The sequence below is a fragment of the Montipora foliosa genome, chromosome 12 (assembly GCF_036669935.1).
Source record: "Montipora foliosa isolate CH-2021 chromosome 12, ASM3666993v2, whole genome shotgun sequence".
In the NCBI taxonomy this organism is placed as follows: Eukaryota; Metazoa; Cnidaria; class Anthozoa; order Scleractinia; family Acroporidae; genus Montipora; species Montipora foliosa.
Window position 1 is genome coordinate 14,422,550 of NC_090880.1, and position 17,693 is coordinate 14,440,242.

The following is a 17,693-nucleotide window of genomic DNA, read 5'->3' on the forward strand; positions in this document are numbered from 1 at the left end:
TACCGGCATAAAGCCAAATCTTTAAGCGGCTGTCTGGTATTTTTAGTAATTTTAATTGAAAACTGGATACAACTCGTACCGATACCTTATAGGTGGTTTGCAATCAATATCAAGAGAGGATTTGAGAGGATTTGGTCTTATCGAGGGCCACAAATTTATTAGCCTGTGGCAATTAAGTGCAACCCTCGTAAAATGAAACCATCACATCACTTCACAGACGCAGATGACCGTGGCGAAATGTATGTGTACAAATGCTGGAAGCTGCTGAAGGGATCTATTGCATCAAACATGGCGGCCATGACCGTAATACATGAGCATATAGTATTTGTGGCACCGTATAGAGAAGTTGTAAATTTTTGAGGGACGACCTACCCTTAAAACGTTTAGGTGACTTTTTGGAAAATCCTCGTCCAATTCAAAAAATAGGAGTGATAAGAGGCTGGTTTTTGCCCAGTGCCGTTCCATTCATATCCTCTTGACGAAAAATACCTCAAAGCAAAAAAATATGGTTATTGGCAATGAGACTAAGACACTGTTACGGTGGGTTGCGGTTAAATTAGGGAGCTTACGAAACGAGGACGACGACGGCTACGAGGAGTTCATTTAAAAATACGAGTTCTCGTTATTCATATCACTACGAAACTATTTCATGTCGTTTCGCGTTAAAAATGTGTAGTAACTGTTGAGGAATTAAACTGGTATGAGTGGGTTGGAAGCGTAGAGAGAGAACTGAAAATTCATCGTCATGTTCTAACGTCCTCCACAGAGCCTTGGAATTTGGTCATTTCACGTCGTCATTTAGGAGATGACGGCAAAGAAATGTACCAAAATGTAAAACGCACGTGCAGAGCGTGCAGAGCCATTGTTTTTGCTCACTAAAACCTATTGTTTTGTAGCGTCGTCGTTGCCGTCGGCGTCGTCGTTTCGTAAGCTCCCTATTAAGAGCAGGAAGGAAGAGGTAACTGTACAAAAAAGATCATGTTTTTAATTTTGAATGAGGCTAAAATAGTGACGCTACCTTCTTTAGCACAAGGTCAGGATCCGTTCCAGGAGTCCAGGAAACGTCGTTAGACTTTTCGACAACAGATGAAGTAGCTTTTTGTTGCTTGTCATTTCCCTGTATAGGTCAGAAACGTTGTTTATTTTAGTTTGTTGCTGTAGCGTCTTGATATCCCGAAGTTCTCCTGGATTGCAAACCCAAACATCTCTACCAATCTGGGTATAGGAAGCTTGGACTTTGTACATTGTGCATCTCAGTATAGTGAGACATACTTGCGACTGATATTTAACTTAAGATAAAGGTCACTGAAAAGATAATCAAAATAGTGTCGTTAAAAGTGGTGCCACCATTTCAAATAGATTACCGAATGATGTCGTTCGAGAAAATACACAGTCACCAGATCCACACTCCAGGTAGCATTATGTACACGTACGGTTGCAGTGAAAGACACAACTTTATCAATTTTCGCCTTTTTATGTTCGATATAATTAAGGCATTGGTGGGTAAGAAGATTTTTTTCGGTAGGAGAGTGTTCAAAGGCGCTTTATTGCATTATTTTCAAAGACATTGCTTATTGCTGATCACTTTCAAGGTGCTTTTGAAATTCGAGGACTTCCGACCTTTCAAACATCTAATGGAGTTGTTTTGAACTCCATCTTGCCAAAGTCCTAATCTATTTTCTTTTAACAATCAATTTTTGATGGCACTAGCAACCAATAGGCGAGTTACACGTCAGCATCTGCATACCGGTGTGATCCTTCAAATTCCTTGTTGTAACTTCCTGGAGAACATTGTCTTGGGAAACTTTGGAGGACAAACTTGGTTCTTGGTAAGTTGTGAACAGCATTTCTTTGTGAGACAAACTTGAGCTTCGCGTTCTTCGTTTTCGCCTAAATGGTATTGATTTGATGATTGTAGAAATATCACTGAAGTAAGAACTATTGAAAAGGAAAGGCATTTTTTTCTCGCACGCAAATATATTTTGCTAATGGGGAGGAGAGTCGGTATTGTGTTGAGACCCGGACTTCGCCTTGCAGGAAAAGTTCGTTGGTTCGTTGGCGTCGGGCAATCGTCTTTAGATTGTTGGTTCTCCACTCTTTTCCGAGATCCTTTTTTTTTTCATAAGGTACTACGTTCGTTTTCCTTTCCACACAAAACAGCTTATGATTCGATTTCAGTTGAATTCGTTTGTGCTCATACATGTCACGCCCAGGCTGTCATTCGGTAAAGAGGCATGATGTATATGCATGTATTATAAGGCATAATGGCCAGTAAATTTAAGGTGTAAATTTTGACTTAGCTTAACATCAATGGTGGATAGCAAAGCATATTGATGTTGGTACTTAAATCATAACGAACGAGATGCTTCTGTGAAGCATACACTGGGTTGCCTGTGGTACGTGCTACAGAAAATCAGAAGGCACTGAATTGTGTGGTATTGAAATACAGCATTCCAGTCTCTGAAGAATAACAAATAAAAGAGAAGCGAGAAACATTGGCTTCTGGGCTGACATGTTGATAATTTTCAAGTTCCCTCACAACTTCTTTTTACCACAAGTGTGCCCTCTGAGCATCTGAAGGCTTTCTAATACTAAAGTTCACTGAAGTTAAGCCCTGCCGGGCGGGGTTAGTGTTTGGATGGGAGACCAAAATAACGTACCCCTCCTAAAAAAGAAGCATCGGACCGAAAATACTATTAACTCTAACAAATGCGAACTCAGCAAGGTACAGATCTTTTTAGCTTGCTTTATGCAAAACAAATATTGATGAAAAAGCAAATAACTATCGATACACAGTTTTCAGAAACCGGACGGTCGATCGAGAATAAAATATTTACGACATCAAAACAACATTAATTTTGAACCGTGAATATAGAATATAAAAAGTTACGATCAGCGACAAACATTTTGGGAGATTTTTGCTACGTTCAAGTAAATTGCAAAATCGAAAGTGACTTGGCCGGAATTCAGCGGGCGCCGTGATTAAGTTACCGCTGTATGTTTACTCGCCAAACAGTGAAGCATCTGTGTCAAATGATGGCAAGATACCGGGTTTTTGTAAGTTTCTTTTTCTGTCAAGTGTTAAAAAGTTTGACAATGAAATGAGCGAAGTCAAAACAAAGATCACAATCGCCCAACAAATGAGCGAAGTCAAAACAAAGATCACAATCGCCCAACTCTTATTTATGCAAAGTCAAAATTTACTCTCCAAGACACGTACGACGTTATTTATCACCAGGTAATTCCATCATTTTGGAAATAGCAGCTACTTTATTATTCATCTGCGTCACAAGTTTTCACTGATTTTGGGGCTCATTTTGTTGAAACTCAAGCACGCTTCCAACAGGCCTGTGAACCCTTCCTGCTTACAGAGCAATACTAAAAAACTTCTCCCATATCACATTTCAACCTTAAGCTCGAAAATTCAATACACAACATGATATTATAATTCACAAAGGCAGAAAATACCACAGAATCCTTTTCCAGCGAAAATTTTATTGAAACAAACAACATATTTGCTCTTAGAGGCGAAAACCTCTTCCTATTTCATTGCGTGCGTGAAGACAAGAAACTCAATTGTGTCAAATTACCATGTACTTCAGGTAAATACTGCTCACTTTGATTTCGTCTCGACGGGCGATAGATTGTTGTCGAGGTCCAGTACTCGTCGCTTTTGAGATTCATGCCTAGTTTATCCAACTGACTTTCCATTATTGAGCTCCATAAGGGTATATTTTGTTTAAGGATCCACTAAAACGCCATTCGCGTTGCATGACTTTCGACGCCATTGCAGGCTAAGTTAATGATTCTACTGTGTCCACCAGAGAAATCTACGCAGTTCCACTACCCTCTCGATCCTAAGAAAATACGCCCAGAAGGCTCTATACACAAAGACACCACTTACCAGGGGAGTGACAGGCAAGACTTTTACCGACACGGAAAAAAAAAAAACTAAAAAAAAGAAAAAAAAGAAAACAAACAAACTAAACGAAGACCTCGACTGGGTTTGCCTTATAAGGCAACCCAGTAACAAATGAAGGTGGGATTTCTCCTTTGTTAGTAGGAAAATCTATTGCCTTGGATCGTGTCAAACTCAACGATACCTTTTCTTCATACCGGATTTCGGATTCTGCATCATGAAAACGGTTTTCTTTTTTCTGGCCGTCTTGGTGACACGCGCTGCAACTATAACTGAGGAGAGCAAATATGCGCAGGTATGTTAAATGGAAAAGTTTTGCTAGAATATTGCCGAAAATTTAGTTGATAACTTGAATCCAAGAATCTCTAATGAGGAATAAATCGCTTTAGCAAACAACACTGTAAAACACGAGAGGACGCAAATTCATGAAAAAGAGTGCGAAAAAAGGTGACCAACATTTCACCACTCCGATTGCTTAAGGGGAGGGCAAACCCAGAATCTTTAAAATTTAGGTACGAGTTTAATTGCTTTCCAAAATCCAAACGTGAGTGGGACGTTTCCGCGTAAAGAAAAATAAAAAAAGTGAAAAACACTTTCTTGTCACTTTCTACTACTACTGCTACACTTCCTAACACGTTCCTTCTATCAACTGAAAAGGGACTCCATTCTCTTAGTGAGATAAACGTCATAAATGAACAAATCTGCAAATCTTTGCTGTTTTTTTGGGAAATTACTCGAGGGAGGTATGGTGGCATAGAACAATTTCTGATTGCCTCGGTGAATCTCCTGATTCGGCCCTTTTAAGCAATAGTGGTCTGATCAATATTAGCCTCCACAGATTTGAGGATGTTTTGGCGACTTATTTCAAACTCGATACTCTAAAAATAGTTGCCTGGATAGTCGTCTCAGGGTATCAGTCTCATCTTGGTATCGACGCCAGTGAGACGCTATTTATGTAAACTTTCTTTTTCTTTTACCGGAATGTTAATTAATCACGGTCTTCGTGGTCACGAGGGAATGTTTACTGGGTTTCTTGCCATGTGTACTGTCTGGTATTTAATGCTTTTTTCTGCCTCTTCTACTAAGTGCCGAAGTATATGTAGTAGAAATTTAGTAAACACAGTCATATAGAACCATTACATCAATCCGTGAGCTAAAAGAGACTTCTGATACAGAGTAATAATGATTACAACTGACTTGGTGGTTTACTGCAAGGCGCCAACTGAAGTCGGCACCCGATTTTAAGGCCCCCTTTCCCCAGGGTCAGTTTTAGCCGAAACTAATGAAGCCAGCTGCAAACGAATGGAGTTCTATTCCTGAAGAATAATATTTATCTGGGAAACAAACTTGCTCACGTTCCAACAACGCAGCCTTTGTGAGTTCATGTGAGAATCGTGCAGACAAAACTAAAAATACCAAAATAACCACTTAAGCAATTGACTTCGAAACAAAACGACTATGTTAATAGTTTTGTTGAGTGGGGAAACCACCGCCGAATACTGACAATGGCAGTAGTTATCGCCGTTCCTTTCGCAAACGGGTTCATAAGATTTGATCCAAATCCGAGTACAATTTTTAAATTACACGCCTCCGTTTGCTTTTAACTTCTCTCCCGTTTTTTCTATTTTTTTCTGTTGATCTCCTGTTTTTTACGCTAGCAGGAATCCGTAGACTGGTTATTTGCTTCCATAATTATTGTTCCTTTCAACGTCTTTTTTTCTTGCTTTAATTCTGAAAGCCTCTTCGATTCTATAAAATCTTAAGAAGCCCATCTGAGTTATACTAACTACAGGGTAAAATGATCTTTCAATCAATACGTTTTTACTTCTCCAGAAAAAAAAGCCAAGATCAAAGAATTTCAGATGGCAGTGGAAGGTGAAATAATTTGTGTAAATAGTTAATAGAAACACTTAGAAATACGCCATAGACGAATTGCTAGGAAACACATGTTCTGACAAGTTTATTTGAACTTTTTTCTTTCGAGTTTTTGAAATGTCACCTGGAGTATCAGAGGAATTTCTTGTCCTTCCCTTTCGAGGCGTACCCTATTGCTGAGAAATGTTAACAGGGAACCTATGGCATTGGGCAGCGTGTCAGTTATAATTTATGATAACTGTTTATAATGACGCTTAACAGTTTGTCTTATTTATACTTGATAACTTAGATCAGGGTTGCGTGCGTGAGAAAGGGAAGAGGCAAAAGGAAGTGGGGATTGAATACGTGTATCAAACAACAATGCCTTACCAGTCCAATGCACAGTACTGTGCGAAGCGAAGTTAGGACACTACTGGTTGGACTGATTTCCTTCTGAGCCTTGAGTACCGAATTTTTACCAGGTTTTTTCCCTCTCCCCAGAAAGCAGGATCTACTGTGATCTGAAGGATTTTTTTCCCAGTGCTGTGACCTTGTCCGAATTTCAGCACCATCTCAGAGGATTCAATCGAAACACCAAAGGCACCAGTGCCGATTTCCAAATTTACGTATTGAATTCGTGTTCGAGCATTCTCGTTGCATCCATATATTTGAAGCCGTTAGTTAAAATGACACTGAATCAAACTGCGAGTACTTAGCTTTTCATGCATTCATCCACTGATTGGTCAATAACAAGGCTTAGATGACTTTAAAGTGTCTATGAACCCACACACCTGTCGCTAAGAGTAGGGCACGTAGTTCCCGGTGTTGTGGTCTGTCTTCTGTTGTGTATCATGGTTGGGAGGGTAAAAAGTGGGCCACAGTAATTGGCGCAAGCTGTTGTGACGCTCTGTCAGCTTGACTGGCAAAGTTAATAAATTAAGTTAAATTACGTAAAAAATGTCTTTCGCTTATTTTAAACACCTCTCAAAATGAAAATGGAATAATTTCTCTCGTTCCAGAGATATTCAAGAATTTATTACATCACAAACTATACAAATGACTGTAATAAATCCCAAAATTGAGAATATCTCTGAAAATATCGGAGTAATGATATTCAAACTTGGTGCCAGTGATGTTCATCAAAATCACACTCATTAGCATGTTGCTATGGCAATAACCTCGTTTCCAATCCCTCTCTGTAATGAACCAAATATCTCGGATTTTGAACAGATAAGTACAGGCAGATGGTCAAACTTGATTAAAAACTCTACCTTTAGTCATAATAATAATAATAATAATAATAATAATCAAAAGAAAAAAAAGCTCTTAGAAGTAAAACGTATTGAGGATAATAATTTATGAATAACAAATATATTTATAGTTATGTAAAACAATCACAAATCTAAAAAACTATTCCCAATAAACAAAAACGAAAAAAAAAAAAATGTATATATACACATACTCGATAAAAATGTTTATGAAATGGTTGCCTCTGAATTTTGTATATCAATGTCTGCATTAGTTAGGTCCATTTTACGTCTTCTGACTGTTCTTGACCCTCTTAAGCAGATCAGCGCAGATCTCAATAAAGCAAAGGCAGTTCTTGCCTTTCGCAGGAGCCCATCACCTGGAGCGTGCAACTTAACTATACTTGTGCAAAGGCGTTTTCACAAGTAAGGTTATTTTTAGATTGAATTTCCCGCTAATGAGACTCCCACAGGAGCCCGATGACCAATTACAAGAAATTAAGCTGACGTCATAGGGTCACCGAACCGGAACTGCCTTTGTTTTTTTACCTAATTCGCGGGAAGGGCTAGTCTAAAAATAAACCTACTTGTGAAAACGCCGTTTCACAGACGCTGTATGGAAGTTGCACGCTCCAGGATGGGCTCCTGCCTTTCGCCAATTTTTGCCAATAAAGCAAAGGCAGTTCTTGGGAAGTAAAAACCAAAGTCGTACCAATTGTATTGAGGGGTATTGCCATTGCGACTGAAGGGCAACTTAAAGGGCATAGGAGTAGACACATCAATTACCTTAATCCAGAAGTCTGCATTGCTGAGATCAGCAAGGATACTAAGAAAAGTATTGCAAATGTAAAGGACAAGGAAAAGAAACATTTTGGTGTTCCTTGGCAACTTGTTGTTGCCCGACACCACAATTTTACCAGCTGTTAAAAACTTAAGCTGAGCAGTATGACTATGAAATAATAATAATAATAATAATAATAATAATAATAATAATAATAATAACAATAATAATTATGCTAGTTATAATGATGGTAATGATCCCGATAATAATGGCTTGAATTCTGTCCATACAGTTGGAGTGTATTTTATTCGACTGCTCTATACTCGTTTAATGCTAGGACTGGCATCACTTCCATTGATGTGTTTACTCTATTCTGATTGGCTAAAAGCAATGCAGTTTTCAGGTAACAGTGCAGAAATAGGTAATCCATTACAAAAAGAAGTAATAAACCAAGTATTCTGATTGGTCAATGAGCAAACAAAGACAGAGATAGCCAATCAAATGCGAGCCCTGGATGGTGCAAGAAGAAGAAGAAGAAGGCTCGAAGTAGTCCGAGATGCAAAGCTGTAAGGACTGAACTTAAGTAGTAATTTGAAATGGAACACTCGTATCTCGGATATTGTAAGTAAAGTGACCTCACGATTGTATTTTCTTAGGTATTTGAAACGTTGAAAGGTGGCCCGTAAGACACTTGTAAGGAACTAGTCCTATTTTACATCACCTATACACGACCACTGACCGAATATACGTGTCAAATGTACCATAACTTATTACTTAAGTACTTAAGTGATGACCTTGAGTGACTCCAGAAACGTGAACGCGCATCATTTACCCTGATTGTAGTTACTTAGAGGCCGTAGAGTCGAGAAGGCTGGTCTTCAGACACTGTGTAAGAGAAGCAAGAGATAAATGAACGTCATTTCAATAATTGTAAACAGCGAGAACCACAGGTTATACACCCTTTTAATAAGTCTAATATTTGCCGTTTTCCGCTAATGAAGTCAAACTCATGCTTTTAAAATTTATTCAGAAATGTACAAAGGCTTCAAACAAGAAAAGAAATCGGAAAAGTTTTAGGCCTTTGTACATTTCTAAATAAAATTTGAGAGCAAGAGTTCGACGTCATTAGCGGAAAACGGCATATATTAGACTTATTAAAAGGGAGTATATGGTCTTCTTTCTGATTTTCATGCCAGTGGCTGTAATCCTAGACACACTCGAAAACGTTTTTATCCACACTAAGTGCAAGACCAAACTCTGCTCGAATAGTTTTATTTACTGCAATGTTGTTCATAGTTCTGAGATACTCTTAGCAAAAAGGTATTTGTCAGATCTTAGAGTTTTAGTACTTCACTTCTTTATCGTTCATTTTACTTGCAAAAGCTTAGTGTAATTCAGTCTTACGACTGCAAAACTTTGCTTAATAAAACATCTACCTATCTATCTATCTAACCGCAGGAATTGCGCATTGAGAAAATTGAAAGGGTGTCAAGCAGGGGAGGCTGATAGGGTTGCCGTCTATCGCTCATTACTATCACCCAACTAGTGGACTAATGCAAATGCTGCATTTTGATTGGCTACACTACTAGAGGACTATTAGTAATAGTCCTCGAGTAGCGAAAAGCGTGACCTTTTTTTCGTTTTATTTCCAAAAAAACATATTTTCAACTTGCATTTGCTAACTTTATTATTGCCTTTTCTGTTCGACTAGTTGGTGGATACTAAAACAATTAGACCCTTCGCCCTTAAGGGCCACTGGTCAATAGCCTATTCGGCTTTGCCTCATGGGCTATTGACCCTTAGCCCTTAAGGGCTACGGGTCTAATCGTTAATTAGTTCGGTATATTGTAGAGTATGGGTCATTGGTGTTTGCACACTTACCCCAATATTAGGCCATGTGAATGATATATCCAAGGTCTAGATACGCAGACGCTCTAGCCCGGGCGGGATTGTTAACCATAGAGGGTCGTCGAGAGGAGACATGTCGAAAGTTTATTGACAGCATTAATCCTAGCAATCTTATATTCAATTTCATTAACCTAATTGCCCTAAATGTTCTCTATAATATAAGATTTCACTCTAAACTTAAAGTTCTATGTAATACAGATCGTTTGAAAAACTTTGTTACTATAAAATATTCGTAATGTCGTGAGTTTACAGTGGTATTCCGATCTATTTTTTCTATCATATTCATACCCATGTAAGTTGAATTTGGTGTATATTTATTTATCGCCTTATTGACCACAACCTGTAATTCAGTTATTTCAACTGCAAACGAATTAATAATTAATTATATAATTAATTTATGGCGTAAAATTATGCGTGATTGCTTGATACGCGTTCCTTGCTTCTGCATAACCATCTCGAATTATGTATAGGTAATCACATGATTTCGAGTGCAATTTAAAATAAATAAAAACGAGTAATTTTTGCAAAGACGAACAAAATTGCACGAGCCCGTTTTTCTTTGCTCATTGACCAATCAGAATGCCGCTTGGTTGATTACTTCTTTTTGCACTGAATTACCTCTTTTCTGCACTGTTACCTAGAAACTGCATTTCTCTTGGCCAATCAGAATGGAGTAATTTTTTCACGTATTTTTTATTTTTTTCTAATGCTGTACTTTCTCTCAGTTACCATGGCGAAGTTCACAACAGACTTGAAAAAACTTGCTGCGCAGGTCCAAGATACTTGTTCGTGTCGACCCAGCTTACCGCGGCCTGTTCAAACGCCTGGTAAGTTTGACAAAATATTTTACTTTTCGCGGAGACCTCTTGTCAAAAAGTAAAAAAGAGAAAAGTTTTAAATGAAGGGTTGTGTTAATTTTTTTACAGTTGCGTCTTCTTGTAAGGAACTTCTTGCAAGACAACCGTAAGTTGGCAAAGGTAAGAAATGCATCACCATCGAGACCTTACCAACTTGACGTATTTTCTTTCTGACTACAGGTTCGATATCAGTTGCTGTCTCGGGAAACGATCCCGCCCTGATATCCGACGTTTCTGGGCGTGAATACCTACCCTGTATAGACAAAATACCGAAATTTCAGCTCATTGTTAATTCGTCTACTCACATGGGCTCTTTATACAAAATACTTTCTTTTGTAAAAAAAGGTTGAAACGATCCCTATATAAAATACTATCAGGGAAAAATTCTTTGACTTGGGCCATTACATCAGGGAAACTTGAAAAGAAACGTTAATGTAGTTGACATAAAAAAGGTAAAGCGCTTTAATCTAAGCTCTTGCTAATTTCTGTCAAATTTTTAATTTGATTTCTAATTCCTTGACGATATTTAGAAGGAACTTGAAGACAATTATTTAAAGTTGCTTCTTTTTATTATATTATTATAACTTACTTACTAGTACTCTTGTAAAGCGCTATGGAGAAATAGTCGATTTAGCGGAATTTGAATTTATTATTATAATTATCTTCTTGCTCACATTTTGAACCTATCTCTTTGCAAGGGCGTAGCCAGGATTTTTCAAAGGTGGGGGGGGGGGGGGTGTCACACTGTGTCAAACAGAGGGTACTCACCAAATTGTGGCGTTTTCGCCACCTAAATATTGTAGGTACTAAGCTGTAAGCACACCACATTGTAGTAGAAAAGTCAGTACTAACTTTTTCTTGTTTTTCTGCTCTTAATTTTTTCTCAGGTCGCTTGAGAGTGGTGTGTACGACCTGATGTTGGGGCATCTTAAGGTGTCTGTTTTTTGTCAAATGGGAAACTTTGGATGCGGAAAAGGGGGGTGGACACCAGTCATGAAGATCGATGGAGCACAGGTATTTTTCATTCCTAAATCTGATTAGTCAGATTGTCAAGTCTCAGTCCTTTTATTTCTTTTCATCAAGCCATACTGTTATCTCGAATTCCAGAGAACCTTTCACTTTGATTCCCTGTATTGGAGCAACCAGTACGGATACAATATAAGAGCAGGGAGAACTTCCTTCGACACGCAGGAGACAAAGTTGCCAACTTACTGGATGACGCCCTTCACCAAGATCTGCCTCGGTATGAAGATCGACCAGATGAACAGGTTTACTTTGCTGACTTTAGGCAACAAAAGAGCTGATTCCCTGCTCTCACTGATCACTGATGGCGATTACCGCAGTGAAGCACTCGGTAGAGACGCGTGGATGAAATTGGTTGGGCCGAAAGCCACTCTGTCGAGTAATTGTATCAAAGAGGGTTTCAACGTCAAGGTTTCTGAGTGCAAAGCACGAATCGGAGTCATTGCGAACCAAGGAAAGGACTGCAATTCGTGTGACTCCAGAATCGGGTTTGGTACTGGAGGGTACCCTAACGATTTCAACACGTGTGGAGACGAGGCGGTACTGAACCCAGAGAAAACACACAAGCACATCACTGCTATGGGATATATCTTGGTTCAGTAAAGGAAAAAGAAACGGCGGTTGCAGATTAACTATTGATTTCCAACAGTTTAATTCAAATTGATTTGTCGTAGATTAGGATCAGTTTCTTTCTAATTTAACTCAGTTGCATTTCAGCATATGTATGGAAGTCATGACGAATAAAAATCTTGGGAAAAAAATCATAGGGGTTTGTTTCTCGATGATTTCCACAGATGGGCAATATTCCCTGAGCTAATACCCAAATATGCAATAAGTTACGTTCTTTGATGTCGTTTCCAAATAACTTCGCGCTGGCTTTGCGACGAAAAAAAGGCTTGTAAGGAATGAGAAATAAATTATTTAGTTTTTTTCTACTGCAACTTTAGCAAAATATGTAGAAGCTCATAGTAGATCGTTTGAGTTCAACTTCCTAATAAAATCATCCAAGAAGCTTATTTAAGAGACGTCAAAAGATAATAATGACATTATTTTAGCTTTAAGATTTATTGAGCATCGCCTTTAGCGGCAACGTTACGCGAAGCGGAAAGGAGTTAATATATATGGACAGCATATCAGTTCCCCCAACGCTTTCAGGATTATTTTGATGAAACGCTTGTAAAACTTATCACCTCTAAAACAAGGTGTATTGTGGGCGACGTTAACCGACCTTCTTCGCTCTGAAACTTCCTGATATAGCCAGGACATTTTAAAGTTTCCCTTAAGAGTCGTTTCTCATTTATCCCACTTAAGCTGTTGACAAAGCATCACGTGTGTATAACGCTATTTCTCGTTACGTCACCCATTGTTATTGAGGGGGTGGCACTGAACTACAGAAAGACAATGGTTGCTAAGGAAGCCTTTTAGTCAAAGTGTCCTACAAAAAGGCTGCATGGATGGTTCTTTGAAGTGACTTTTTCAATGGAAATCTGACATCACATCAATCAGAAGGCGCATGCGCAACTTTTCCCAGTCCTCTGCCGTGCGTTTCAGGGAAAACAGGTAAAAACTCCCAGGAAACTAAAGGAACCGTCCCATCATTTTTTGTAAACTGTAGCATGGAATTTCTATTTGGACAAAAAATGGAACTGATATTTTGAAAAGTGTATAAAAGGAGGGCCTTTATGACGTCATGTTTTTTTTGAGAAATAGTTTCTTTTAAAATCCATGCTACAGATTTTGTGTTACAATGTTCATACTGTTGCGTTAAAAAAATTGTGAAAAACATAGTAAACTCGCTCGCACTATGTTGAAAGATCAAGACTACACGGTTCTTGAAGACATCCCTAAAGATCTTTATGAACTCAGAAAAAGGCAGGGGAGCAAGATCAAAAGCACTAAAGAAAATGGAATAACGGCCTTCAAATTTACAACTGGTTTGTGTAACTTTATATGTAAATAACTATCTTAGAGACAGACTGATTTATAAATAATTGAAGTTGTGTAATTCATTATTTATATATAATTCATTTCGCGATTTAAATTATTTACAAATCAGGATGTGCCTAAAACAATTATTTACATATCATCCGACAAGTTTTGCGTCTTATCTAAATAAGGAAAAAATGTCACAAATTTGTTCTAAATATTTTTTTTGACAAAAGGCGCCCCAAATGCGCTTGAAAACAATGGTTTATGCAAGATTTGTGGTGGGGGGGGGGCCGCAAACAAAGTGTATAATGGGGAATGTGAAAAGAGAGAATGGGGGATTTGGTTATATATAATTTTTATACATTAACAAAATCTCCTCCACTCTCACTAGATTAAGTAAAAAGAATTATCATGTGTGTTTTTTTTTCCAAAAATCTAAATGACATGAAAAACATATGGAACGGAATTCCAGCAAGAAAATAAATCTTGAGTTATTTTTCATATAAATTAAAAGTCCCAATAAATGGTTTCCTCGAGATTTCCAATATTTTTAACAAGTATTTTACTTCGGTTGGCGAAAAATAAGCTTCTCGTGTGCGACGTTCTTTCCCGTGCGCATTTTACAAAAGATGCCACCAAACTGTATTTCGAATTCGTTCTTTCTTACTCCAGTTTCTGCACCGATATTGAGGGCGAGATACTTTCTATTCCAAAAAACAAAGTCTATGGTTTCTACTCTTGTCCTATTTGTATTTGGTACTGCGCAAAGCACGTATGAGATCTGATTATATGGAGGAGAGTGTTTTACTGGGAACTAAACCACTCGTAGATTCCATACGCCACTTCATCCGGGACCCGAGTGGCGTATTTTTCGTATGTCACCTGTGTGAGTGTCGTATCATTCAATGATGTCACGATTCCCGCCCTTTGTTCCCGCCTTTTTTTATAAAGCCCAGCCGTATTTGTAAAACTTGACTACTTTGAAACACAATAAAATCGGAAGTATTCCATATTTAGTCTCCATATAACAAAAAGAACATTACACGTTGGCTCGAAGATATGAATTTTATGTTCTTGCCACTCGAACATAAAATTCATATCTTCTCGCCACCGTGTAATATCCTCTATATATCTGGTCCTCAAGCTGATAACGATCATAAATATGTCTGTACAAGAGTAGGTGTTTTTCCATCCAGATAAAACCAAGCGAAAGTTTCGTTGCTATCCATTTTTAATCCGGCAGATATTAATGTATTATCGCCTCCTGGCTTTTCTTGACAAAAATGACATCAAACTTAAATCGCAATCACGGTTTCCTTGAACAGCACTTAACACAACATGCCATTGTGGACATTCTTAGTATGATACAAAATAACAGGGAGCGAAAATTGCTCACTTGTTGCGTCTACTTAGATTAAAAAAGGCTTTGATACTGTAAACTATTCAATTGTGCTTCACAAACTTAATCACTGTGTCATCAGGAGTATTGTCAATGAATCACTGGTTTTCTTCTTATCTTCATGGTAGCTCTCAGGTAAGACAGGTAACTATAGTGGATTCCAATTAATTATCACTCGATAGCAAGATTTACTGCGAAAGTCCTGAAGGTTCTGTGCTGGGTCTATTATTTTTTTCTCATATTCACAAGTCTTCGTCAAAATTATCCTTTTTTCTCATTGCTGAAGACTTTTAACTTACTCGGTATGTCAATAAAAGCCTAGGATCTCTTGAGGAAACAGTCAACAGTGAACTCAGCTTAAAGTGTCAGATTGGCTCAACACAAACAAGCTCACGCTGAATGTTAAAAAGTCAAACTGTGTAATTTTCTGCAGGTATGATCAAACGTAAGATGGACTACCCAGTCAAGGTGTCGAAATGATGGATAATAGTACCCACCTTCCCACCCCCTCGATTAAGTATCTAAGTTAAGGCAAAGCTTTGATTTGCCTTCCCGATCTGATTATAGGAAAGCCCTTAAACTCTTCTTTGTCATTCGCCACATCATAACTTTTAAACTCTCGGTCACTTTCAGATGCACCAACCTGTACATGTTCACGTCTCACTCCTCTGCGTTCTATGACCAAATTCCCGAATCCGGTATGCCTTTCCAGTCAGCCAATTTTATGACACCTTTGCCATTAGAGAGACGATGTCTGCAGAAAGAGAACTTATCATGAAACGGAGTGTATGGAAAACTTCATACAGACCTGCGAGACAGCGAAATATCAGAGGACAAGGCCGAGTGAGGAGCTTCCCTCAGCTGCATACCGTGCACTTTCTAAACCTCAAGCATCGTGCGCATTACCTTAACCCTTGAGTCAGTATTTACAAAGAGTTTTAAACTCCGTTCCCGAAAGCACTGAAGCATTAATCAGTTGTTTAACTAGAGGCCACTAAAGCTCGGTAAATTGTAAGGCTAAATACCCTTAATGGATCCATAACCATACCTTTTTTCCCTTTCTGGATACGTGCCCTTTAGCAACAAAATTTTCCGTCGTTTAAATGCAATGCGATGAACAAGAAGTTTTCGTAGAAAACATGCTTTCATTCACATGTCTTCATCTTCACCAAATCGTTTCGATCCTTTATCTCATCTGGATATAAACGGCAAGGTGCCTTAGAGAGAACTTACAAGTGCTGAGCAACCACCTGACTGTTAGTCGGTCCAGAACTTGTAAACTTCTGGTTCTACTGACATGTCCCGGTCACCCAAAGGAGAAGGACCTTTGTTTGGAGCATGCAATGAAATCGCCTGGACCTGGGATGAAAATACGCATCTTATATTGACGATTTTTCTGTTAAGAGACTTTTCAGAAAAGGAGGCGTTCTTGTGAGGCTGAGCTATTTGCTCACCATATTAGAACTGAGATCAAATGTTTGAAACGTTTTCCCATGCCTAAATTAACTTATTGCCAGACTGAATGGCACCTTTGTAGGGCATCCGATAAAAGGAAGATTGCTAGCAAACAGGTCTCTTTTCTTTTTCGTTCCGCTGGGCTAACGAGTACGGGAAAAGACACCTCTGCCATTGGTCAAAACTGTCTTGAACATGTGCAGCGGTTACTTAGCGACCGAATCCTCACGTGATACTTCATGTTGCGTGGGCTCACTTAACAACAGCGGAATTACTGTAAAGGAACGCGCGGGACACAGCGGGCTCAAGTCACAATCAACAAACAGATCATGGGGCATGTGGTTTATTAAAAGTTAAAAAGTGCCGTCCAAGGTTGTGGGCGGCGGCTGGATCAAAGTGAGTTTCGACCAATGGCATAGGTCTCTTTTCTGTGCTCTTCAACCCAGCGAAGGCAAAAAGAAGAGACCTCTATTCACTACTTGCACAAATCTCATAACACACCCCTTTAAACCCAACCCCCCGCCTCCCCCCTCAAAAAAAATTGCATAGGCATTGTTTTTGATTTCCCTCAGGACATTTCCATGTCCCAGGAGAACTTGCAAACAATGATTATGCAATTTTTTTTTTTTTGGTGGGGAGGGGGGGGGGGTAAGAGAGGTTTATTATGGGATTGTGTAAGTAGTGAATTAGCAGGGAATCTAAAAGCGAGGTAAGGTTCCCAAAAATATGCAAATAAAGAGTTTTGAAGCAAGCAATTGTGGACAATCTTCCTGTCGGTGTACGTTGGATCAGGGGCTTGATCTGATCGGCGTAATTACAAGTTGAGAAACTAAATATTTTGAGCAAGAGAAGATACAACATAGATTTGATTTTACGTTGTATCGGCTCTAGCTCAAAATATTTAGTTTCGCAAATAAAGAGCTAGGGCTTAACTCCCTAGAGAAAAACAGGGCCGGATCCAGAATTTTTCTTAGAAGGGGGTGAACCACTAAAGGATGGGATAGCCGACTGGTGACTTTTTTTGTTGCAGAATATCAGTTGTATTAGAAATCCGCAGGCCATCGCGGGGGTGGAGGGGGGGGGGGGTGCGCAGCGCCTGCATTCTCTCCCTAGATCCGCCAAAGGGGAAGATAGAAATTGCAGGAGATCGCAATAATTAAGAAGAAAATTAAGAAAGACTTAGCCTTAGCTTTATAAGAAGATATAATTTACACAAATCACTGTAACAGCCAAGAGATTGTTCGCTTTTCCTTGGCTCAACACGATAACACATTATTAATTGTAATAGTATTGAATCGATATTGAATGAAATGAAATGATA

General features: G+C 38.7%; 1 protein-coding gene across 1 annotated transcript; it reads left to right on the forward strand.

Moving 5' to 3' along the window:
- The first annotated feature begins 11,505 nt into the window (after positions 1 to 11,505).
- Positions 11,506 to 12,192, forward strand: LOC137979038 (uncharacterized skeletal organic matrix protein 5-like). Its single transcript, XM_068826196.1, has 2 exons — positions 11,506 to 11,580; positions 11,674 to 12,192. Exons 1-2 carry the CDS (start codon positions 11,518 to 11,520, stop codon positions 12,190 to 12,192), a joined length of 582 nt encoding a protein of 193 aa, XP_068682297.1. The 5' UTR covers positions 11,506 to 11,517.
- Positions 12,193 to 17,693: the final 5,501 nt, after the last annotated feature.